Source organism: Globicephala melas, chromosome 19 (assembly GCF_963455315.2).
Source record: "Globicephala melas chromosome 19, mGloMel1.2, whole genome shotgun sequence".
NCBI classification, from domain to species: Eukaryota; Metazoa; Chordata; class Mammalia; order Artiodactyla; family Delphinidae; genus Globicephala; species Globicephala melas.
In genome coordinates this window covers 62,169,179-62,195,652 of record NC_083332.1, presented here as the reverse complement: position 1 = coordinate 62,195,652, position 26,474 = coordinate 62,169,179, and the positions used below count along the sequence as shown (strand labels likewise).

General features: G+C 54.5%; 1 protein-coding gene across 9 annotated transcripts in view; it reads right to left on the bottom strand.

The window, feature by feature from the left end:
- The window catches only part of ACSF3 (acyl-CoA synthetase family member 3), a 63,555-nt gene that overhangs the window by 11,973 nt on the left and 25,108 nt on the right, over window positions 1-26,474 (bottom strand). For 6 of the 9 annotated variants that reach the window (XR_011376947.1, XM_060288480.2, XM_070044136.1 and 3 more), the window contains 2 exons: window positions 20,599-20,711; window positions 4,741-4,867 (listed from right to left, as the gene is read on the bottom strand). Coding sequence is in view for 8 of the 9 variants with exons in the window: in XM_060288480.2 (XP_060144463.1) it covers window positions 4,741-4,867; window positions 20,599-20,711 (240 nt within the window). In the remaining variant the exon portion in view is untranslated. Of the gene's footprint in view, window positions 1-3,485; window positions 4,112-4,152; window positions 4,868-20,598; window positions 20,712-26,474 lie in introns of those variants that run through there. The other 3 variants (XM_070044139.1, XM_070044138.1, XM_070044137.1) reach the window with 3 other exon arrangements.

The window sequence follows — 26,474 nt, the reverse complement described above, 5'->3', positions numbered from 1 at the left end:
CAATTTCTAGCCCAGACTCCTGTACCCGGCCCAGCCAGGACGAAGACGCTGGCAGACACGAGCTCTCCAGAGCTCACCTCCCACCCGCCCAGCCTCAGGAGGCTCCTGGGGAACGTGGCCGACAAGGAGAAAGGAGGCCGGTGGGAGCTGTGCACTGGCGTGGGTGGCAAGCACGGGGGGGTCTCCCAGGAGGACTGGAGGCCAGAACAGATGGGCCCTCCCGCCTCGGGAAACACTGCGGCTCCCACGTGGCTCAACCCTGAACGGTGTGTCCACAGGCGTCTGGCAGCCTCCAGGTGGCCAAGATGGGCACGGCTGGGGTACGAGGGCCACGCGTCCTTCTTCCCAAACCAGACAGACCGCTGGAGCCTTCCAGCTGCGCACATGGGACCTTGATAAAAACAAAGATCTTCTGCCCAGAGGTCTGAGGCCAACCAGGGTAGACACAGCGGCCAAAAGGCAGCGTAGGGACTTTCCTGGCAGTCCGGTAGTTACGACTCTGCGCTCCCAATGCAGGGGGCCCAGGTTCGATCCCTGGTTGGGGAACTAGATCCCACATGCCGCAACTAAAGATCCTGCACACCACAGCTAAGACCTGGTGCAGCCAAACAAACAAACAAACAAACCCAGAAAAACAAACAACAACAAAAAACAAAGGGCAGCGCAGAGGCCCAGCAGGAGCGCGCAGGATGGGGACACGCCGTCCGCACAGAAGCCACTCCAGGTGGCTCGGAGACTTAACTCCAACAAAGCCCGGCGTTTCAGAAGAACATGGAGGAAAAGCTCTTGACGACCGCTGGGGAACAAAGGGACGAGCAGCAGACAGGCCCGCGACACAGCCCCAGCCTCCTGTTCACAGGGCGCCTCCACACAGAGCCCAAGCCCCGCGGGGCGGCGGGGGCCGGCGGGATCGGCAGCCTGACCACACCACACGGCCTGGGGGGCCTGGGGGGCCTGGGGGCCCTGCCCAGGGCTCTGGTCGTACGCGGTCAGCAGACGTGAAGGGGTCGACCACCTCCAGCTACATGTGCTGTCACACCCCTAACACGAAGCCCTGGGCGCCCTCCTTTCAACACGCTGCCTGATTCCTAACTATTGTTGGTCAAAATAAAAGCACTGCTTTCTGGAGAACCACATCAGAGCTCAGCATGGCTCTGAGTGAGCGGCTGGGCAAGAGGACGGAGCTCACGCCTGGGTCCACCCTGGGGCCTTCGTCACATGACAACTGGGAAGATTTTATACTTCTCGTCCGTGTTTGTAAGGGAACGAAGCTTACTGAGGAAACACTGGCAGAGAGAAAACAAAGGGACAGACAATCACAGAGACAGCAGCTAGCGTCTGTGCCTGGCGGTGCAAACCCGCATGACGGCCACACACACACACACACACACACGCGTGTGGTGCACGCCAGCAGGGGCTCCCTCAGGCCAGGATCACTCGAGTCGTGGCTGCAAAAGGCTCACGATCCTCCTGGTCTGGATGCACCACGAGGCACCCACAAGCCCAGCGCAGAACAACGGACTCCAATTTCCCACTTTATAAACATCGTACGCGTCGCCCCGCACCCGGTTTCCTTTGAACGGATTCCCAGGAGCCCTCCTGACACACAACCCGCCCGCGGGTGCCAAGCACCTGCCTCACAGCACCAAGTGTCAACTTCGGGAGAATCTCTGCCAGTTTGGTGAAAGGAGACTGTTTCCATACTTGCTCTTTCACCACCAGGAAGTAAAACGTTTTCCGTATTTTTATGTCCAATTGCACTTCCTCTCGATCTGCCCGTGGCCGTGGCTCGTTTTTCCTACTGGGGCTACTGGGCTCAAGGGACCCACTCCCTCGGCCCCAGTTGGCCCTCACCGACTTCTCGGTGGACTCCACGTTCCACCGAGGCTGCAGACCTCGGCCACGTGTGCACCCAGGGCTCTCTTGTTTCCTGCTATATAAATAGCCTTTTATGTTTTCCCCTGATAACATCATGTGCTCATTAGAGAAGGAAAAAAAGGGAGTAAACTCAGCACCAAGATAGCCCCGTTAACGTTCTGCAGGGTTTCCTTACAGACCTTTTCCCCAGTTACCTAAATTTCTTCTACGACTGTGTTGACGTGTCGTTAGGTGTGTGCAGTTTACTACGTCACTTCCTAACAGTAAACGGTGCAAGGAAATCTTCTTTAGAATAAGGCAGAGCTACCATTTCTGTTTCCTCGTGTTCAGTCACAGTCTTTCTACCACGTCCAGAGGGTAGGAGCTGTAGCCCAGCTCAGCCCAGTCCCTGCATCCCTGTGTCCTCAGCTCCGTCCGCAGGGTCAAGGTAAAGCCCTGAGCAGAGGGGGGCTCCCGGCACTGCCGTCTCCCTGCCCCGGCCGGCACTGGGCCCGTGTGCGTGTGGAAGGTTCTCCCCAGCCTGGCGTGCGCAGGTGGAACACGATCAGGGTCGCCATCGGAGGTGCTTCTGGATAGAGAGCTTTGGTTTCCGGCCTGAGCTGCAGCCAGGACCCCTGGGGCTGGCAAGGAGCTCCCTGGCGATGGAAACCAGGCTTCACGCAGGGCAGGGAGGGTGGCCATGGCTGGCACGGCCGAGGGAGGCCTCTTTCCTCTCGTCCAGACACGGAGGAGGCCTCTGAGGAGAAGCCGGCCGGGTGCGGCCCCTCTCCAGCCCGGGCCACAATCTGTGTGGCAGGAAGGGCTGGCCAGGGAAAGGGTTAAGTTTAATTCATCCTGATTTCTATTTAATATCACGCTCTCCCCCGGAGGAGCAGCAGCTGTGAGCTGATTGCCGCGCTCATTATGCAGCCTGTATCGCTAATGGCCTGTGACAAAGGCACGCGGCTTCCAGGCCTCACCCCCGAGAGCCAATTAAACACACAGACTCCCTTCCTGTTTGCTGCGCATTACAATGAAATTAAACTGAATTTCAAAATCATTTTCTCCTAAAGACATCTCTTTACGATAATTAATGCATGCTATTCCTTTCAACTGAAATATTCATCACAACCAGGGACTAAAATGTTTTACCGCTGACTGCCCTGCACTTCGCAGCGCTGCCGGCCCAGTGTTCAGCGAGCCCTGCTATCTGCAGAATCCACAGGGCTTTGGTTCCTGTGCTTCAAAAAAAAAAGTTGCAGCTCCTTAGCTGCATTTAAAAATGAAACAGGATGGCCACCAGGAAGTCAGATTTCCAAGTCAGGACACTCGGAGGGCTACGGGAGGGACCCACAAAAAAGCAAGATTAGCTCAAAAGTAGTACTGGTTAAATACTGCATTTAAAGGACAATGATCGTGGTTGGCTGCCACCAGGCTGGCCCGTATGAACGCGGAGTTTACAAAGGGAAGCCAGGGCGTGTGTGAATGTGCCGCACGGACAGGTGGCCCGGGCTCCTGGGCCCCAACCACAGAGCCCTCTGCTGGCACTGGCCAGGGCTCCTGGCACAGGCCTCTGCTCTGGGGGGCCCGAAATGGAGCCCCGAGGTCCCCCAGGAGAACCCCTCATGTGCCCCTTCCCCCTCAAGCCCCACCCAGCGGAGCCCCAGCACCCCGAGACCTCGGGGGGTCTGCACGTGGCCGCCGGCTCTGTCACCTGGTGACCTCAGGCCCACGACGGCGGCAGATTGGAGGTGATTTCTGCCCTTCCTAACCCGTGCGGCCTGAGCCCGTGGAGAAGACACGTGTGTGCTATCGGCCGGCCGCAGTTCCCCAAGGCGTTACCAGGCCAAGGACACACCCACTGCGCGCCTCCTTGCCCACCCCCAGGTGCGCCCGGCACCCCGTCACGGCCGCCCCCCTCACACAGCGTTTCTCTTCAGCTCTGTGGTCCACAGAAGACCTGGCAAGAGGTGCGTTTCTAATTATGAGGCCAGCACATGACGGACGGGGGAATAGGCCTTCCTTTTTGGAAAATACTGCTTTAAGATTATTATTATGAAATAATGCATTTTCAGTACAAAACTTTTAGAAATACAGACAGGCAATAAGAAAAAGAGAAAGCCCAGAACCCCACCTTCTGGCTGTCACGAGCTGCTGTTCCGGTGTGTCGTGTGAACACAAACGCAGTGAATCAATGCAGCTGCAACCGTGAGTACACCCAGTGCCTGCCGAATCGTCCACATGGATGGGACCGCTGGGACCAAGGAGGGGGGCGGGGTGGACGGAAGGGGTGGGGCTCCTCAGAGCGGGCCCCGGGTGCGCGTGCGGTGAGAGGGCTCCGAGGTTGGGGGGTGGGTGCCTGCCTGCCCACGCACAGACCCTGGGCTCTGGCTCCACGGGCTGCTCTAGCAGGCGAGAGAGTGCAGGGCAGGGAGTAACGTAACGAGGGACCCAAACCAAAGTGCAAACCAACCTCCTTCTATGAAAACGGGGGCGGGGTTACAAAGCAGGGGGTGGCGGCGGCGGGGAGGGCGGGGCGCCCAGGAGGGTCTCGGAGGCGGAGTGCAGTGGTCACTCGGGAAGGAGAGTCTTGACCCACGAGGGGCAGCGGGACCACCTCGAGCAGGGCTGCTGGGCCAAGGGACAGGACGGGAGCCTGGCCACAGGGCTGGGGGCTGCTAGCCCCCCTGCGGGTCATGGCCTCAGGACCTTCCTTCTAGAGGCCTCAGGGGGGCTGGGGTGCAGTGTGGGAGGTGCAGCCTTTAAGACGACAGCACAAAGTGTACCCCACCCCATCTCTGCCCGCCAGGGAGGATTGTGGGGACGTCCCGGTGCGGTGGTACCCGGGTGACCCTCCCGTCCCCTCTGGACCCTCCTTCCTACCTGTTTTGAACCAGCCGTCCGAGGTGAAGGCGGTTTTTGTTTCCTCCGGCTTGTCCCAGTACTCCCGGAACACAGAGGGCCCCCTGACCAGGAGCTCCCCCTCCTTCTCTTCAAACCCTGGGGTCACCTGCAACAGGAGAGAGAGGTGGGCGTCAGAGCTCGCCCCTCCAGGGCACGTCTCCACCTGCCCCCGCCCCTCCCGAGGCCCACACGCTCTCCTGAAATTAGACACTTGGGTGGGAAAGACGGCAAACGCAGCTTTCCGTGCCCACCTCGGTCACGCCGGCCGCCACCTTCGCGCCTGCCCCGCCCGGGGGGCTGTCCACCTCGCTTCCCCAGAGCTTGCTGCTGGGCCCCATTTGCCTGACTGTCCACCTCCAAAGGCCACGCTCCCGTGAAACTCTGTCTTCAGGGTGACTCTTGGACCGACTGCGGACACGGGAGGAGAGGGCAAGCTGCCCACACCTGCCATGGCTGCTGGAGAAGCTCGGGGTCGGCAGCTTCGGGGTAGGAAGGGAGCCCACAGGGCAGCCCGTTAAGGAGGGAGAGCCGGGCGCCTAGGACAGCGAGGTGGTCAAGAAGCAGGGATCTCAGCGTTTCCCCCGCTGGGAGCACAGCGAGGGCGGGAAGGGGGCTGCGTGTTAGAGGACACGGAGTCGATGTCTGTGATGCCAGGAAAGGATACAGCGAGGCGGCACCACACGCCGCGGGGCCCAGCGAGCCCCTCGGGTGCACCGTCGCTGGCTCCGTGCTCACAGAGTTGGCTGACAGTTAACTGTGACCCATGAGATCAAGTGCCGTACAGGCCTGTTCAGCTCATCAGCTCCCACCTGGGATGAAGTTTCCTGGGGAAAGAATATCCCCCCTCTTTTAAAAAAAATCAGAGCCCCTTTGAAACGTGCTGTAAAATCGTCTGAGTTGTTTGTCTGAGGCCTGGACGGCAAGCTGGACGCCCCCGGGGCCAACCCTGCAGGCAGAGGGTGAGGAGAGTCTGCCCCACAGCAGCTCTGTTCCCAAGCCTTGCTGTCGACTCATCACCCTGGTTCTCACACAGGAGTGATGTCACCGAGGGGACCGGGCTGCATGTCCTGGGCCCAGCCGAGCTCCTGCCATCAGCCTGCTCAGAGGAGGTGTTTGTTTGTTCAACTAAACTGCAGGCTTTATTTGTATTTCACCATTTTTTCCACTGCCATCCTTTATCTCCTCCACTGCCAAGGTCAGCCTGGCCATGGGGTGGCACACCTGCCGGGCAGGTATACACGGCAAGGCAAAGGCTGTGAAAATAATCTGACGTGGAAACCAGCCCCAGAGATGGCAGGTTGGAACTGGCAGGCTTAAGTCAACTAGATAATAGTAAAACAAAAATACCAACACCCTCCACTGGAACTGAACAAGGTCCAGAGTCTCATTACACGATGTCCAAAATGTCTAGGACACAACACGAAATTGCTCAGCACATGGAAAGCCAAGCAAGTGTCCACCCTTATGGAAAAAGGCCATCAGTGCAGGACAACACCAGACGGCACAGATGCTGGGAGTGCCTGAGAAAGGCGTGAACGCGCGTGTCATCAATGTGCTCCAACAAGTAAGGGAGAAAACACTGCAAATAAGCGGGATATAAAGTCTCAGCAGAGAGATAAAAGGCACAGAGCAGCACCGAATGGAAATGTTAGAACTGAAAACACAACAGCAGAAGGAAGAAAGATTTGCTGGATGCGCTCAAGAGCAAAATGGAGATTACAAGGCAAAGAATCTGATAATCTGAAGACAGAACAATAGAAGTTACCCAATCTGAACGACAGAGAAAAAACGATTGGAAAAACTGAACAGAGTCTCAGAAGCCTACACCAACACCACAAGGGCTAACAGTCACACTACTGGATTCCCAGAAGAGAAGCTAGGGGCAGAAAGATAGTTGATAAAATTTGGCTTAAAACTCTTCAAGTTTGGTGAAATACATTAATGTGCAGATTCAAGAAGCCCCATGAACCCCAAGCAGGACAAGCCCAGACACATCATAATCCAATCACTGAAAACTAAAAAGAAAGACAAAAATCTTGACAGCAGAGCATAACTCAGAGGCATTCCAACGACTACTGACTTCTCAGCAGAAACAATGGAGGCCAGAAAAAAGTGGAATAACATATTTTTAAAGTGTTGAAATAACGGTCAACCCAGAATTCCAAATCCAGTGAAAATAACCTTCAGGAATGAAGATAAAGTGAGGACATTCTCAGCTGAAGAAAGAAGAGAATTTGTCGTCAGCAGATCTGACCTAAGACAAATGACTACAGAGTTTTCAGTCAGAACAGAAGTGACACCCGAATGAACCTGGAAGATCAGAAGTAAAGGAAAAGCAACAGAACTGGTAAGTATCTGGTTGAATAAAACTGACTATCCTTCTCCTCACGAGCACTTTAAATATTCTGACCATTGAAAGCAAAAATTGTAACACTGTTTAACGGAGCTTACCGTACACATAGACGTTACGTATGACAACAACAACCTAAAAGGGAGAGGGCAAAGTGACCCACAGAGTGGTGACGAAGACTGGAACATATGTCTATGTATAACTGATTCACTTTGTTATAAAGCTGAAACTAACACACCATTGTAAAGCAAGTATACCCCAATAAAGATGTTAAAAAAAAAAAACTAACCTCATTTCCATAAAGACAAGCAAAAGGAAAAAAAAACCTTTAAAAAAAATCCAGTTTTAGCAAGAACTTGGCTAAGTCAGTGTAGTAAGAGGCCCCCTCCACCCTGATATCTGCTCACCCTCGTATCTGACCAGGTTCCTCATCCCCCACCATCTCGCAGTTGATGTCTGACCACCAGGCTTTCAGAGATCCTGTTAGGTCGGTTTAGCCAGAATCCCCCTGACCCTTGATGTTTCCTCTTTGCAAATTTCCATCCAATGACTCCACCTGCTCCTTGGCTGTGAACCCACACTTGCCGACGCTGTATCTGAAGTTGAGCTCAATCTCTCTCCCCTCCTGCAAATCCCACTGCAGTGGCTCCTACACCCATCGTGACGGTCCTGAGTCGGCCTCATCATCTTTTTTTTTTTTGCGGTACGCAGGCCTCTCACCACTGTGGCCCCTCCCGTTGCGGAGCACAGGCTCCAGACGCGCAGGCTCAGCGGCCATGGCCCACGGGCCCAGCCGCTCCCCGGCACGCGGGATCCTCCCTGACCGGGGCACGAACCCGTGTACCCTGCATCGGCAGGCGGACTCTCAACCACTGCGCCACCGGGGAAGCCAACCCCATCATCTTTAACATGAGTGATGATTAATTTTTCTTTGACAGTACATGTAGTAGGAGTTCTGTGTTCTTCTGGAAGTGTCAAAATGTTGCGTCTAAGTAGATTTCAAAAAGTGAAGTATGTATTTTGTAGTCCCTAGAACAACTACTAAAAAACTAGAAGACATGTGTTCAAAAACTCAACAGATAAATTAAAAGGGAATACTAAAAAATTGACCCCAAAGAGGGCAGTTAGAGGGAAGTCAAGCAATGAGAAACCAAGGGACAGAACAGTAAGCAAATAACAAATGAGAGGCTTAAATTCAAACATATCAATAGTCACATTAAATGCACATGGTCTAAACTGGCCAATTAGAAGACAAACTTCAGATTAGATTAAAAAACATACATCATGCAACTGTGTGCTGTCTATAAGAAACTCATTTCAAATACAGTTACGTGGTAGGTTAGAAGCAAAGGGATGGAACAATATATACCATACAAACATCGATCGAAAGAAATGGAAGTGGCTATATTAGTACCAAACTAAATAAACTTAACAGCAGAATGTTAGCAGCAGCAGTACATGATGATAAAAGTCAATTCACCAAGAAGGCATAGTAATTATAAGTGTGTGTTCACCAAGCAACCGATTTTCAAAATTCATGAAACAAAAAACTGATAGGAGGGGGCCTCCCTGGTGGTGCAGTGGTTAAGAATCCACCTGCCAATGCAGGGGACACGGGTTGGAGCTGGGGTCCAGGAGGATCCCACATGCCGCAGAGCAACTAAGCCCGTGCGCCACAACTACTGAGCCTGCGCTCTAGAGCCTGTGATCCACAACTACTGAAGACCGTGCGCCTCGAGCCCGTGCTCCACAACAAGAGAAGCCACCGCAATGAGAAGCCCGCGCACCGCAATGAAGAGTAGCCCCTGCTCGCCACAGCTAGAGACAAGCCTGCACGCAGCAACAGAGGCCCAACGCAGCCAAAATTAAATAAATAAATGTATAAAAAAAACTGATAGAAGAAACAGACAGATAATTATAACTGGAGAATTCAACACTCCTCACTTGGTGCTTGAACTAGTAGTCAGAAAACCAGTATGGCTTTGAGAGACCTGAACACTACCATCAACCTTCTTCATCTAACTGACATTTACACCCCAACCAAAACCAGCAGAATACACACTCTGTTCAAGTGCACTAGAACAGTCACCAGGAAAGACCACATTCTGGGCCATAAAACACAGCTTAACAAATTTTTAAAAATTGAAATAATATCAAGTATGTTTTCTGACTGTAGTGGAATTAAACTGGAAATCCATAACAGAAAAATTGAACAACACACTTCTAAATTATCCATGAGTCAAGAAGAAGTCTTAAGGAAAATTAGAAAATTAGAAAATATTTTGAACTGAATGAAATTAAAACACAACATATCAAAATTTCAGGGGTAAAGCTCAAGCAATGTTTAGAGGGAAGTTCATATCATTAAATGCACATATTAGAAAAAAAGAAAAAAATCTCAAATCAATAACCTAAAGTTTTACCTTAAGAAACTAGAAAAAGAGAAAAAGAAGCCAAAAGCAAGCAGAAGAGAAGAAACAATTAAGATAAAAACTGAAACCAATAAAAATTGAAAAGAGGGACATCCCCGGAAGTCCAGTGGTTAAGGCTCCGCCTTCCAATGCAGGGGTGCAGGTTTGGTCCCTGGCCAGGGAGCTAAGATCCCACATGCTGCCGGTTGTGGCCAAAAATTAAAAAAAGAAAAAAAAATTGAAAAGAGAAAAATAATGGAGAAAATTCAATGAATCCTCAAGTGAATTCTTTGAAAAAAGATTTTAAAAATGGATAATCTTCTAGCAAGAATAACAAAGAAAAAATAAATAGAAGACATAATTTATCAACATGAGTTGTGGGAAGTGTATCACTTCAGACTATGCAGACATTAAAAGGTCAATAAGGGAATAATACTGTGAAAAACTCTATGCGCATCAAGTATTCAATTTCTCAAAAACCACAATCTACCAAAACTCACCCAAGATGCAATAGATGACCTGAATAGTTCTTTAACTATTAAAGAAACTGAATTCATAGTTAAAACCTTCCAAAAGAAGAAACCTCTAGGCTCAGACGGTTTCAGTGGAAATTCTATAAAATACATAACACCAATTATATGCAATCTCTTCCAGAAAGTAAAAGAGGAGGGAATACCTCCCAACTAATTTTATGATGCTTACATTACCTTGATACCCAAATCAGAAAGAATTTGCAAGAAAACTACAGAGCGAAATCCCTCATGAACAGAGATGCAAAGATCCTCAACAAAACGTTAGTAAAGCAAATCCAGTACTGAATAAAAAGAATGACCCCCCCACGGCCAAGTGGGGTCTGTCCTGGAATCACCAGGGAAATCATCCGTGCCGTCCACCATACCAGCAGCCTAATGAACAAAACCCAATCAATGCAAAAAAGACATGTGAAAATATCCAAAATCCATTCATGATAAAAAACACTCTCGGACTTCCCTTGTGGTGCAGCGGTTAAGAATCCGCCTGCCAATGCAGGGGACACAGGCTCGAGCCCTGGTCCGGGAAGGTCCCACATGCCGCAGATGGAGCAACTAAGCCAGTGTGCCACAACCACTGAGCCTGTGCTCTTTGCCCGTGAGCCACAACTACTGAGCCCATGCACCACAACTACTGAAGCCCGCATGCCTAGAGCCTGCGCTCCGCAAAAAGAGAAGCCACCGCAATGAGAAGCCCGTGCACTGCAACAAAGAGTAGCCCCCGCTCGCCACAACTGGAGAGAGCCCGCGCACAGCTACAAAGACCCAACTCAGCCAAAAATAAAATATAAATAAATAAATTTATATATTAAAAAAAAACTCTCGGCATATCAAAAATAGAATGGAATCTACAAAAAGCCTATAGCTACTGTCATGCTTAATAGTGAAAGACATTTGGTCTTTGCCCATAAATTGGAAATAGGACAAGGACATCCACTCTCACTATTCCTATTTGGAATCATACTGGAAAATCTACTCAGGACAATTAGGCAAGAAAAAGAAATAAAAGGCATACAGATTGGAAAAGAATAAATAAATCTGTTCTATTTGCAGAAAATAATTGTGTATATAGAAAGTCTCAAGGAATTAAAAAAAAAATCCTCCTAAAACTGAAAAACAAATTTACCAGGATTACTACAGGATACAAAGGCAATACACTAGAATCAACTGTATTCCTATACGCTGGTGATAAACAATTAGAAACAAAAAATTCTATATTTACAATCATTGAAAAAGAAGAAGAAGAGGAGAAAGAGATGGAGGAAAGAAGAAATACTTAGGTATAAACCTAGCAGAACATGTTCAGGAGCAGCATGCTAAAAACCTCACACATCCACTCCCCCACCCCCCGCCAAAGCAGACCTAAGTACATGGAGAGGGGCACCGTGTTCATGGATTGAAAAGAGTCATCGAGGTAAAGATGTTAATTCTTCCCAAATTGATCTATAGGTTTAATGCAACTGTGACCAAGATCCCAAAAGGATTTTTTGTAGATACAGACAAGCTATTTCTAAAATTGGTATGAGCAAGCAAAAGAACTAGAATAACCAAAACAAAAAAAAAAAAACCCTGAACAAGAAAAAGGTTGGTAGAATAACAGTCCTGAGGCTCACGATAAAGCCACAGGAGTCAAGGCTGTGGTGTCGCAAAGGAACAGACACACACACCAGTGGAGGAGAATACACAATCTATACATGAACCTGCTGAAACATGTAAAGTTGATTTTTGACAAAATTGCAAAGAAGAAAGGGTAGTCTTTTCAGCAAACGGTATTTGAACAACTGGATATGGAAAAAAAATAAGCTCCAACTAAATTTCATATGTAACGCAAAAATTCACCAAAATGCACAATAGATATAAATGTAAGCCGTAAAACTATAAAACTTCCGGGAGAAAACCTTTGTAACCTGGAGTTAGAGATAACACCAAAAGCGTGATCCATAAAAGTAAGAGAAAGAGAGAAATTAGACCTCATGAAAATTAAAAACTTCTGCTTTATGAAATACAAGACAATGTAAAGACAAGCCACAAACTAGGAGGAAATATTGGCAAATCAGATATCCGACAAAGAACTCTTGAAACCCAACAGTAAGAAAGTAACCAGAGGGGAAGTGGGCAGAGCAAGAAACACCAGGAATCCAGCTCCCACCTGGACAGCAACTGCACAGGCAGGATCTGTCTGATGTAACTATTTTTGAAACCTGGAGTCTGTTGAAGGCTTGCAACTTCCAGGGGAAGGCTTGGAGGGTAAACTGTGGTTAATTTTGGTCATTTTCAGCTCTTAGCTCTGTAGCAGCTACCGCTCCCCCCGCCCCCGCAGGCAGCTGTGCATGTATTCCTAGAGCAGCTTGCAGACAGACTGTGGAAGCCAGGGTGGGCAAAACGGACGCAGATCTTCAATAAGATTATGTCAGCAGATTTCTCATCAGAACTTTGGAAGCCAGAAGCAGTGCACCCATATATTCAAAGTGCTAAAAGAAAAAAAAGTTGACAAAGAATCCGATATCCACTAAAAATGTTCTTCAAAAGTGAGGGAGAAATTAAGACATTTCCAGATAAACAAAAGCTGAGGAAGTCTGTGACCACTAGACCTGCCCTGCAAGAAATGCTCAACTGAGTCCTGCAGGTTAAAAGAAAGCACCTAGTCAGTACACCGAAGTTGTATGGAGAAAGAAAGATCTCAACAGAAGTAAATACACTTACTATGACACATTGTTTTCTACATGATTTAGGAGACTAACACATTAAAAAAATTATGTGTAAAAACTAGTATTACAAACTCTGGTTTGTAACTCCAAATCTTGTTTTCTACGTAATTTAGGAGACTAATACATTGAAAAGAATTAACTTATGTTTTAGGGCACAGAATGTATAAAGATGTAATCTTGTGACATCAACAGCTGAAAGGGGTAAGGACACAACTGTAAAGGAGCAGAGTTTTTGCATGTTATTAAAGTTAAGCTGGTATAAATCCAAATTAGTGTTAAAATTTTTAGAAAGATAAATGTAATCCTTGTGGCAACCACAAAGAAATTAGCTGGAGAAAATACACAAAAGGAAATGAGAAAGGAATTTAAACATTTCACTACAAAAAATCAACTAAGGGCTTCCCTGGTGGCGCAGTGGTTGAGAGTCCGCCTGCCGATGCAGGGGACGTGGGTTCGTGCCCCGGTCCGGGAAGATCCCACATGCCGCAGAGTGGCTGGGTCCGTGCGCCATGGCCGCTGGGCCTGCACGTCCGGAGCCTGTGCTCTGCAACGGGAGAGGCCACAACAGTGAGAGACCCGCATACCGAAAAAAAAAAAATCAACTAAACACGAAAGAAGACAGAAATGCAGGAAATTAGGGACCAAAAAAAGCTATATGGCACATAGAACACAAATAGCAGAAGTAAGTCCATCCTTATCAGTAATTACTTTAAACGTAAATGGATTAAATTCTCCAGTCTAAAGACAGATTGGTGGAATGGATAAAAATCCATGATCCAACGACAGTAGACCCTTGAGCAATGTGGGAGTTATGGGCAGAGACGCACCACACAGTTGAAAATCTGCATATAACTTTACAGTCAGCCCTCTGTATCTGTGGTTCCACATTCATGGATTCAACCAACCGTGGATTGTGTAATACTGTAGTGCATGTTTACTGGAAAAAAAACCCCACATATAAGTGGACCCGTGCAAACCCATGTTGCTCAAGGGTCAGTTGTATAGCCTTCGTACAAGAAACTCACTTGAGATCCAGAGACACAGGTGGATGGAAAGTAAAAGGATGGATCAAGATATTCCTGCAAATAGCAACTGACCAAAACAGACCAGGGTGGCTGTACTAATATCAGAGAAAAGAGACTTTATTCACACACCTAAGGACAAACCGTCAAAACATATGAAGCAAAAACCCTGACAGAACTGAAGGGAGAAATGGGCAGTTCTAACTGAGTTCCATTCTACCTTAGAAATCCACATCCCTGTGTCCTCTTCCTCAGCACTCCCCAGCACTGGGTGCCCTACAGAGACCTCTTATCACAGTCACTCTTCTGTCTCAGGGCAGGCATTCTGGGTATTGCACATCACCTGTTCAAATCACTGTGTGCTTGTGTCCTGACAATACCTACTGTGTGTTAATTTACAGACACGATCACCCAACCCTGTGCTGCGTTCACTCCAGCTCCTGTCGTCTGTGGACTCTCCCTTTATTCCTCCATCATGCTGGACCCACAGCCAGGTGCATGCTGACCGCAGGCGAGCAGGCCTGTATGGTGGGCAAGAAGCGGACCAGCGCTCACCCAGTCAGAGCGGACTTCCTGCCCACCCCCAGCACTGAGTCCTAGATTCCTGATTTCACATGGTAAGAAAAGATATTCACAAGCTTCTTCCAGGCAAGTTGCATGAAATGCAAGATACTAACTTTTGAACTCCACAGAACACTTTTTCACGTTTAGCATCTCTGAAATTGGGCTGTGCCTCGCCACGGATGGGACATGGATTTGGCGAACAAGGATGACCACTGTCCACGGACACTGCTCTGCCCCTTCCCGTGACACGCAGACCAGCCCCCGAGCTCGGGAGCTGCTGGCATGCAGGCTCTGTGGCCACAGACACGCGGAGCATAGAGTCAGGGTCTTCTGGAACCGGAACCAACTCTCTGAACGGAATCCCCTCAAGACCCCTCACCTACCCAGCGCCACCCACTCAACACTCCATCTGAGCGTGTTCCTAGGTTCACCTAATACGCCCATCCTGGGTTCAATGCCACAAAGACACACCTACCCCCCAATTCTAATTTTTGTACAGATCTGCCAGGGAGTCTCTGGTCTACAGAAAGCAAGTATCAAGAAACTAAGACATGGGACTTCCCTGGCGGTCCAGAGGTTAGGACTTCACCTTCCAATACAGGGGGTGCGGCTTCCCTGGTCTGGGAGCTAAGGTCCCACATGCCTCACAGCCAAAAAACCAAAACAGAAGCAATACTGTAACCAACGCAATAAAGCCTTAAGAAAATGGTCCACTTCAAAAAGATCCTTAACAGAAGGAAACTAAGACACGCCACCATTTTCTTTACGCCAGACAAAAACAAGGCATTTTTTCATTTCTTCAGGGAGGGGGAAAGTGAACCACCAATTCGAAGTTCTAATAACAAACAACCTAAAATAATGCGTAACCATAAACGCTGCCTTCCACTCAAATCCGTCCTGCGTATCACCAGGTCACAGGCAGAGCCAGGGCGCTGCAGGTTTCTGCCGCCACGCCTCAGAACCACGTGGAGTTACACTACCCGTCCATGGCACTGGGCGGGCAGTCCCCGTACTCTGGGGACCCAGCTTGGGTGCAGGGGGCAAGGCACGCATCCAAAACCCGGACTCCCGGCGACTGCGTGGCTTCAGACCACACCTGCCATCCACCCTGCAGTGAAAAGTCTGGGTGCCCTCACAGGGGACCCCGTTCGGGTGCACAGGAACGTCTTGACCCAGGGCACCCACACCTGACACATGTACTCCTCGTTCGAGGGCCACTCTGTCATTGGGCGGCCAGGGCCGTGCCCAAGAGCTGCCGGTGTGAGAACACGTGCTTCCTCATCTGAAAGCATCTCAGAGGCGGGAGTTACTGTAAAGTCCCCGGTGGAACCATGACCCAAGCTCCAAGGAGGGGGAGTTGAGCTGGCGGAAGGTGTGGGAGCCCAGGTGAGGGGGCAGGACCGGGGCAGGGGCAGAACCGGACACACGGCAGAGCCTGTCCCCAAAGGCCTGGCGCCTCTTGGGCCGTGGGCCCCGCTCCCAATGCATCCTGATGGGAGGGCTGTGTAGCTTACTGCCCAGCCCCAGGACAGGAGCCGGTCCTCACAACACGGAGGATGAAGCCAACAGAGGGGGCGGGGTGGCTCCAGGGGGACATTAAAAGCACAGTTGGGGGCAGGCAAGCGGCACAGGGTGCTAAGTGCTCCAGATGCTCACCTGGCACGTCAGGGGGCCTACTGGACCCGCTTTCCCATGTGAAAGTCCTCACTTAGGGTCCTGCCACCTCCTACCAGGCCCTTGGAAAAGAGGTAGTGGACCCACCTCACCCTAAGAGGCAGAAGCACACGGCTGACGACGGTCAGCTGCTTGTCTGAAGTGAGTGCCTTTGTGGGGACAGCGCCCCACCACTCATCGCAGGGCAGAGCGTGCCCAGGCCCCACAGGGCCCCTGTCCCCGTCCCCACCTCCACGGTCCGTGCAGCAATCCATGGTCCATGGCAGCAACAGGGGAAGTGGCGAGAGGGAGCACGGGAGAGGCGGGTGGCGGGGGGAGCACAGGCACCCACACATCAGCCCACTGTCCAGGGCAGCAGCTTGCACGTCAGCCACACGAAGTAACTGATTTTTTTTTTTTTTTTTTTTGCGGTACGCGGGCCTCTCACTGTTGTGGCCTCTCCCGTTGCGGAGCACAGGCTCCAGACGCGCAGGCTCAGCGGCCATGGCTCACGGGCCCAGCCGCTCCGCGGCACGTGGGATCTTCCCGGACCGGGGCACGAACCCGTGTCCCCTGCATCAGCAGGCGGACTTTCAACCACTGCACCACCAGGGAAGCCCAAGTAACTGATTTTAAGGGGATAAAAGAAAGCGGCGCTCGCTGCCGCTGTCCTCCTGCCCCAGCTTGTCCCACACCCCACGTGGGTGTCTGCATCCTCTGCAAGACAAGAGGATTCCACGTGAGGCCTGGTCACCTCTGCGTTACACGGCAGTGTGGCCCGTATCTGTCAATGGACCCGTCTCTGCTGGCTGGCATTTGGGTCTTACGTTAAGTGAGCAAATTGAAACAATAAATAAAGAGACAACTACACCTCAATAACTAAATTTAAAAAAAAGAGAAAGACCACACCACGTGCTTGCAGAGTTTGCCAGCTGGGAAGAGGGACAAAGCAGCATCGCAGCAAACAAAGCCCCCTACCCCATCCCCAGGGCCTCACGGGAGACGGCAGAGGACACCGTGAAGCTGGAACCACCTCACCGGGGCCAGGGGACCCTCACGCTGGGGGGAGGCTGCCCGCTCTTCCAGCCCCTGATGTCCCGCCGGACGAAGCGCAAGACTCAGGAAGCGATGGCTGCAGAGCCGTGGAGGCTGCGGCCAGGGCACCCGCACGCTGGGAGACACAGACGGGGATCCACGGCAGGAGCCCAGCCATGCTCTGCAGGGTGCGCAGGGGACCCTGACCGTACCCAGAACAAGGGAGCATCCCCTGAGCGTCAGGCATCCGGCCTCCACAGCCTCCCCCTGCCCTTGCTCTGGGCTGGCAGGAGTGAACCGGATTCTCCCTGCTGCCTGGGAGCACCCCTTGGCCCAGGCACCCTGTGCCTTTGCCGGGCTCCTGTCCTCCCCTGGGCCTCTGCTTTGCGGGGCAGACACAGGCCCGAGAGCCCCCTGCTCACCACTCCTGATTCTCGGCGGTCGGTTCCTGCCAGAGAAGCAAGAGCTCTCAGGCTTCAGAGGCGGGGGACCCTGACCGCAGCGCTGCACCGCCTGGTGGGCGCTTCCTTCCACAGGCTCCAGCCCGGGGGGGCTCCCCACGTGCGGCCTGGAGGAGAGGAGTAAGGAAGGGAGGATGGAGAGGCCCCAGCCACAGACCCCACAGAGAGGTCAGCCCCAGCGAGGCTTTGGCGCACCACCAGCCCTGCTGCCCCGCCGCGGGCTCAGCGCGCACGCCTGCCACGCTGCACACATCTCCTTGGTCAATGCGCCTGCGCTGACCTTGCGCCTGCCATTTGGGTCAAAGGGCCTGTGACCATCAGGCTTAGGGGGTACTTCCAAGTTCAGGATGTGCCCTTATGACAAGCAAAGAGGACCCTGACCCCAGAGAGCCTGCAGTGGAGGGAGTCGCCACGCGGCATCATGGGGGGGGGGGTGGGGATAGCGGCAGGCAGGCAGTGAGAGGAGGACGGCCACTGCAGGAGCCCATGCTGGCCCGCATGGCGCCCTGACAGAGGGGAAGGGCAAGTGCACCGGGAAAGGGCGCGCGGGCTTTCTGCACACTGGTATTTTTGCAACTTCCCTGTAAGTTTGAAGTGATTTCCAATTAAATGTTAACAAAAACCTTGAACCACACCGCCTGCAGCCCCCAGATTTCAGAACATGAAAGAGTCCCTGCCGTCTGGACCTGCCGAGCGTGGGCGGCGATCAAGAGAGCGGGTGGGTTTTCCCTGTGAGTCCCCCTCAGGGACAGAGCCAGCACTTTCCAGGCCAGGCGAGCAGCCGGCGTCCTCCTCACCGCCACCGTCAGCGACGGGGAGTGCCTGTGACGTCACAGAAGCCGAGCGCAGGCGCCTCCTCAGCAAGGCCTGAGCCCGGTTCTCCTGCCTTCGGGGCGCACCCCGTCCAGGCCCGTCCTGCGCAGCGCGGGGACCCAGGCGGAGGCTCCACGGAGGTCTCGCCCGCCTGAGTGTGGAGTCTGGCCTTGTTCCCCTCTAAGGGTCCCGGGGGCGGGACGGTGAGCAACACCCCAGCCGGGAGGCGGCTCCTGGGGAAAGCCACGGGAGGGGGGGAGTGCCCCTGTCGTGCTGCCGGCAGCGGGGAGGGGGGGACGGCGGTGGCCTCTGACCAGCCGGGGAGCGAGCCCAGGCCCAGGCCCACCCCAGCCCCCGGGGGCAACCGGCCTGTGATTGCGCTCTCCGCCCCGGGCCGTCATCGGCCATGGAGACGGCTCCATTCTGGACCGTGTGTCTCACTGACCCCTCGACTGAGTTGGAAACGTTCTAGAACACGCCGCCGCGAGCTCCAGGTCTCCTTAACTTCACGTTTATGAGGCCTCGCTTGTGGCCAGCAGATCGTCATCCCTGCCCTGTCTCCACCGCCCCCGAGCCCCCACACCGTGGACCACGCGCTTCCTTCTCAGACCGTCAAGATGCTCAGGGCCAGGCTGCCACCTCCTATCAGGGCCAGGCTGCCACCTCCTATTCTGAGCGCGTTTCACTGAGGAAACCCCTACAGCCCCCAGCAGGAGCCGGGTGAGGGGGCGGCTGCTTGCCCCAAGTTGCTAAACTTCAGTGTGACTGAGGAGGGAGACGCTGTCCACCCACACCTCCTCTCTGGTAGCATCCCTGCCGCACCCAGCATTACAGGTGCTCAGGCAGGGCAGTGCAGGAGCCCCCCTGCCATCTGTGCTGCTACTGCCTGATGGACCCACATGCCCCCGACGCTGCTCTGCTGGGGACCTCCTCCCAAGCGGGGTCCCCGGAACGACACCCAGAACCGACGGACCGAGCATCCAGCAAGGGGAGGCAGCCTCATTACTGCAGGAGGGCTGGACGCTGGGACAGGTGACTCGGGTGTGAGCACGGGTCCCCGAGGGGCAGAGAGGACCGCAGGGCACAGGCCAAGAGCCAGAAAAGGACCCTAAGCCATGGGCATGGCTGACGGCCCTGGACCAGCTGGGCTGACGCAAGAGCCCAGGCAGCAGGCAGCCAGGGAGTGAGAGCCACGGCTGGGGACCTTGAGGCCACCCTGAAAGCTGCCCACACAGCGTGGGCGGGAGCAAGGCTGGTCTGGAGGGCCATCACGTGTGGGCGGAGAGGCCGAGGGGGCACGAGCCCAGCAAGGGGGTCCAGGTGAGAGGTTCCTGCGTAAACGGACACATACTTCTTGGTGTCATTTTTCATAAAATTACAGTAAAAACCACCCAAGTTGCGCCTACGTTCTCGAGCTAAGACATTCAACAACCATCTCTTGAATGCTGCCGTTTCCCACTGCAGACCGAGGCCCACAAGGGCAGGGCCTGTCCGCCGCCCCTCCCGGCACAAGTGAGAGGCAGGGTCGCTGCTACTTTCAGCTTTTAAAACTTCTCAGGGTGACAGAGGTCAAGAGTATGTACATCCTCTGTGGAGAAAACAACCTCTCAAATCAAAATTCCACCTCCAGCAAAACCCGAACCTCTGCTGTGGCCCTGATCACCCGTGACCAGCAGACCTGTGGCTGTGAAGCCCTCACTCTGCTGTGACCCTGATCACCTGTGACCAGCAGACCTGTGGCTGTGAAGTCCTCACTGAAACGAGACAACAGTTCTCTCTTCCTGTTGCCCCCCGGAGCTTAGAACAGCACAGAAAGCAGGGAACAGTGACTTCCCAAGCGGGGAACCTCAATTTACAGCTTCCGTGAATCTGTCCAAATGGGCGACTGCAAGGCTGGGGGCCGCTGACACTGTCGGCGTCCACTCCGAGCGGGTGCCAGCGTCCCGCCAGCGCAGAACTTTTAACAAGATCCTGCCGACAATGATCTCTGCTTGAACTCGGGCTCTCCTAGCTGAGGCTATCAGGACCCATCTCAACGTGGCCCAGAGGACAGAGCCCAGGAGGAGCCTGGCTGAGCGCGGGGAGCCCTGCTGGGCCTCACTCTGCACTGCACCGTCCACACGGCAGGCAACGCCCCAAACACCAGCACTGCCCTGAGTCGAGGCCCGCCAGCGGCGCCGCAGTCCAGGCCCGTCCCCGAGCGGTGGGGACTCAACCTCTGCCATCGGCCTCCTGGGTGGTCGTGGCCGTGTGATGCCCACGTGCCGCCAGAGAGAACACAGGGGCTCACCTTGGTGTCCTCCTCATTTCCCTCCGCGTGGACAACGTAGGGGTAGCCGTCCTTCTGCAGGTTTTCTGACACAATGCGCACCTCGACGCCGGGCAGCGGGGTCCCCACAGAGCCTGCAAGGGGCGGGGAGGCGCGAGGAAAAGAGGCGGTCAGCAGGATTCTGAAGGACAGAGCTGCACGCGGAGGTGCTCGGGTCTGCCTGACGTCACATGCACACACGGGGGTGGGGGGATCCCGCGTGGGTGTCACGTGCACACACGTGGGAATCCCACCTGGACATGACGTGCGCACACAGGGGTCCTGCCCCTTCTCACGTGCACACAGCGGGGCGAAGCCCCAGGAGCCAGTAGCACAGCCTTAGGCGGGACACGCAGAGCGGCAGCCAGGGCTCCGAACACCCTACAGGGCCTCCAGGTCACTTCGGGAGGGCCGCCCGGCGCCCAGGGCAAGATGCAAGGGCACTTCTATCTCACTGGAGCGCCTGGCTGAGCGGTCAGGGCACTGACGACCGCAGTTTGTCGCTGGCGAGGGACTGCAGTGGGCCAGATGCCAGAGGGCGAGCGGGTCCTCACGGCAGGGGTGACACAGCCAGCGTCCCGGTTCGCTTGTTAGGCGCCTGTGCGTGGCTCAGCGTCTTCACCCCTGTGTGGCTATAATCAGCTTTTGAACCTGCAAAGGTTAGGGCAGGTGGTGCCCTGGCCGCAGTGGAGTCCCCGTGGCCACTGGAATGAATAGCTGAGGCGGGGCAGAGGTTCCAGGGCCAAACGCTTCACTTCAAGGTCTCAGGCCCTTTTTTTTTTTTTTTTTTTTGCGGCACGCAGGCCTCTCACTGCTGTGGCCTCTCCCGCTGCGGAGCACAGGCTCCGGACACGCAGGCCCAGTGGCCATGGCTCACGGGCCCAGCCGCTCCACGGCATGTGAGATCTTCCCGGACCGGGGCACGAACCCACGTCCCCTGCATCGGCAGGCGGACTCTCAACCACTGCGCCACCGGGGAAGCCCCTCAGGCCCTGTATTTTAACTGTTATCAATGAGGACTTGTCACAGGAGCAAAGTCCCGGGAAGCCCACTTGGCAAACTCCACGAGCTGCTTAGTGCTCTGGGATCCACACGCCTGGAAAGGTCTGCGACACAGGGCTCCGCTTGCTAGATGGCGCTGCCCTGTCCTCCTCAGCCCGTCTTCTGTCTGAGGTCCTGGGGGCCGCCCCCGCCGCATCTTCCTCCTCCTTCCTCCCCTCCTTCTCTTTTGCTTCCAAAGATTTAAAAACTACAGTGAAATCCATATATGATGCAGCTATTCATTATAAAGCCTAGGATTCAGGGGCATTAAGCACATTCACAACATCGTTCCATTATCACCTCCATCTAGCTCCAGAACTTTCCATCAGCCCAGAAAGAAACCTGTCCCCGTCAGCTGTCGGATCTTCCCCCGACCCCAGCAACCACTAACCCATTCTCTGTGGACTTGCCCCCGGATGTTGTGTATGAAAGGAACCGCCAGGCATGTATCCTTCTCTCTTCCTGCTGGGGCCAGTGGCTGCACGAGTGCCAGGATGCTCAAGACGGGAGACAGCCTGGAAAAGGAGGTGTTCCACCTCAGCTGCAGACAAGACACGAGGACCCGAGACAAGACCTAGGCTGTGAACGTGAGCTGGGGCCAAGCCCTGCCGTCCTGCAGGCTCTGCAGGACCCGGGGCCAAGGCGGCCACAGTCCCGAAACTCGGGATGTGTTTCCCAGCGGACCTCAGCGTCGTAGCTTCCCTCTGGATCTGTCTCCAGTGAAGCGTCTGGCTCAGCCCTGTCGTCTGCGTTGCTCCTCCTTGGACCTCACGTCTGATAACGACCGGCGGGGCCACAGCTCTGACTGCTTGGTTACAGACCAGGCCCAGGCATCTTGGAGATTTTCCCAGGTCTTCACATCACTCCCAATTGCTCATATTCCATGGCCAAATGTCAGCAGGCTGACCTAGGATTTAGCCCTCGGTGTGTGTGTAAAAGCCACAGAACAGAAGGTCTAAGGGAAGAAATGGGTTGATAAAGTGCAGGAAAGAAAGACCGTGTGTAAGAGGACATCGGTCGGGCCCACTAGGCTGATGGTCCTTCTTCCTGGGCTCCCAGGCAGTAAAAGGATTTCTTGCTGTGTGAATTGATTTATCACTTTCTGAGACTGGTCAGGGTGATTCCTTTAGTATGTGGCAGAAGTAAAGCGTCCCATGAACACACCTAGAGCCATCAGGCGGAACGTGATGATTTCATCAGAAGTAAAGCGTCCCATGGACACACCTAGAGCCGTCAGGCGGAACGTGATGATTTCATCAGAAGTAAAGCGTCCCATGAACACACCTAGAGCCGTCAGGCGGAACGTGATGATTTCATCACAAGGCACTTCATTAAACCAAGTACAGAATCTTAAGCACGAGCAGCCGCCTCGCTCAGGAGTGAAATCTGCTCCTCCTCCCGTTTCCTCTGAGCTCTCGTCCCTGCAGTGGTGTGACGCCTGCTCAGGGCCAAGCCCTCCAGACGGCGACTCCTCCTGAAGTGTGAGCCCTGGGGATCCTCGGAGTACGAAAGCCCCTCCACGTCCCTCGTTTCGTGTTTGTAAAAAGACACTTTAGTCTCCTAAACCTTCCCTGAGATCCAGAGAGCAGACGGAGGCAGTTACTAATTAGAGAAACAGAGGAACACAGACACAAAGAAAAAGCAGTTACCTCCGAGCTCAAACAATAAATCGGTAATAAGACAGAGTCATACCTCCTCCTCAAGAGACGTACACACTAATCTGACGCACATCTTGGAGTTGTTCCGCGTGAACTAAGTCCCCCACCCAGGTGGAGGATGGTGGCTACATGCTGAGACCCCCAGACTCGTTGGAACCAGAAGGCTGATGACTGATATTCCTGGGACACCACCCTGTTACCTCACCACCAACCAGTCAGAAGAATGTCACACATCCTGCAGCCCTCCCCGAAAATGTCGCCTTTAATAGCCCTTCCCTGAAAGCCATAAGGAGTCTGGGTCCTTTGAGCACCAGCCAGTTGCTCTCCTTGCCTGGATCCTGCACTTTCCTTCACCACAACCCAGTGTCAGTAAATTGGCTCAGTTCAGTAACACTTACAGAAAGGAGGAAGCAGAGGCTCCATCCAGGCGCTGGGAACACACGGAGATGTGGGGAGATGCTGTGGAGAAGGGAACCCTATGGGATCTGCTGTGGCCTCCAGGGAGGTGAGTGGCTGCCCTCAGTCCCACAGGACTGACAGTCACAGGGGCATGTCCCCACTTACCCACAACTTCTGTACAACTTGGCTGCAAACTGGGGGTTCCCTGGGCCCCTCCTGGGATTAAACGGTTTGCTAGAGCGGCTCGCAGAACCCAAGAAAACAGGTCACTTCCTAGAATATCACTTCATTACAAAGGATACAAGGTGGGAACAGCCAGATGGAAGACACACCTCTATCAAGTATGCGGGTGGGTGGGAGTCTCTAAACTGGCACACTCTCCAGGCACATCACACTCCAACACCAACCCGTGTTCACCAGCCTTGCTTTGGTTTTTTATGGAAGTTCTATTATGCAGGTACAATTGATTAAATCATTGGCCACTGGTACTTGATTCAACCTCCAGCCCCTCTCCCATCCTAAGAAAGTCAGGACTGTCCAGCCTATTCAATGAAACCTGAACTGCTAAGAATGTCTATAAAGAAAACACTGACAGGGCTTCCCTGGTGGCGCAGTGGTTAAGAATCCACCTGCCAATGCAGGGGAAACAGGTTCCAGCCCTGGTCCGGGAAGATCCCACATGCAGCGAAGCAACTAAGCCCGTGCACCACAACTACTGAACCCACAAGCCACAACTACTGAAGCCCGCACGCCTAGAGCCGATGCTCTGCAACAAGAGTAGCCACCGCAATGAGAAGCCTGCGCACCACAGTGAAGAGCAGTCCCTACTCGCGGCAACTAGAGAAAGGCTGCGCACAGCAACTAAGACCCAACACAGCCAAAAATAAATAAAAGTAAAATAAATTTATATATAAAAAAAAGAAAACGCTGACAGAATTACAGCACCAGTACCACAACGGTGGCATTAAAATCGCCACAGAAACACCTATGATTTGTTAAAGTTAGGTCTACAAACGGCAGAGACTGCTGTTAGGGCAGGGCAGCTGCTCAGACCCCAGAAGCCCCCGCCCCTACCCCAGTGGGTGGAACAGAGCAGGGCCAGCCTCCTACACCCAACTAGATGGAGCCCCGCCCACGCCAAGTGCACGCTGCCCGTCCCATGCCACGTGATGCTACACCGCCCACGCCACGTGCACGCTGCCCCTCCAACACCGCGAGAAGCGGCCCCGCCCACACAACGTGCACGCTGCCCCGCCCACAGCGCGTGGACGCTGTCCTTCCCACGCCGCGTGACGCTGCCCCTCCCAGGCTGCGTGAGGCTGCCCCTCCCACGCAGCGGGACGCGGACCCTCCCAGACCGCGGGTTACGGCCCCCCCCCAACGCGTGACGCGGCCCGGCCCACAACGCGTGACGCTGCCCCGCCCACACCGCGTGACGCTGCCCCTCCCACGCCACGTACACGCCGCCCCGCACACACAACGGGCACGCTGCCCCGCCCACACCGTATGGACGCTGTCCCTTCTACGCCTGACGCTGTCCCTCCCAGACTGCGGGACGCTGCCACGCCCACACCGCGTGACGCGGCCCCGCCCACACCACGCGGCCCCACCCACACAACGTGCACGCTGCCCCTCCCACACCTGACGCTGCCCCTCCCAGACTGCGGGACGCTGCCCCGCCCACGCCACGTACACGCGGCCCCGCCCACACCGCGTGACGCTGCCCCGCCCACGCCACGTACACGCGGCCCCTCCCACACCACGTGGACATTGTCCCTCCCACGCCTGATGCGGCGCCCCCACACCACGAGACACTGCCCCGCCCACACCGCGTGACGCGGCCCCGCCCACATCACGTACACGCTACCCCGCCCACACCACGTGCGTGCTGCCCTCCCCACACCGCATGCTCGCTGCCCCTCCCAGACCGCATGACACGGCCATTCCCACACCGCATAGACGCGGCCCCTCCCACACCGCATAGACGCGGCCCCTCCCACACCGCGTGATGCAGTCCCTCCCAGACCATGGGATGGGGGCCTTCCCACCCCCCGTGACGCTGCCCCTCCCACGCCTAGCGCACATTGCCCCGCCCACACTGCATGCACGCTGCCCCGCCCACGCCACGTGACGCTGCCCCCCACGCCTAGCGCACATTGCCCCACCCACGCCGCGTGACGCGGCCCCGCCCACACGACGTGCATGCTACCCCTCCCACACCGCGTGACGCAGCCCCTTCCACATCGCGTGCACTTTGTCCCTTCCACACCGCGTGATGCTGCCCCTCCCACACCGTGTGCACGCTGCCCCGCCCACACCTCGTGACGCTGCCCCTCTCACACCGCATGCACGCTGCCCCTCCCACACCTCGTGCCCACTGCCACTATCACACCGCATGGCCCGGCCCCTCCCACACCGTGTGACGCTGCCCCTCCCACGCCTCGTGCACGCTGCCCCTCCCACACCGCCTGACGCGGCCCCCACCCACACGTGCACACTGCCCCGCCCACACCGCGTGACGCGGCCCCTCCCCCACCGTGTGGACGCTGCCCCTCCCAGGCCACGTGAGGCTGCCCCTCCCACGCCGCGGGACGCGGCCCCTCCCAGGCCGCCTGACACTGCCCCTCCCACACCGTGTGACGCTGCCACGCCCACACCACGTGCACGCGGCCCCGCCCACACCGTGTGATACGGGCCCCACACCGCGTGATGCAGCCCCGCCAAGACCGCGTGGATGCGGCCCCTGCCACAGCTCGGGAC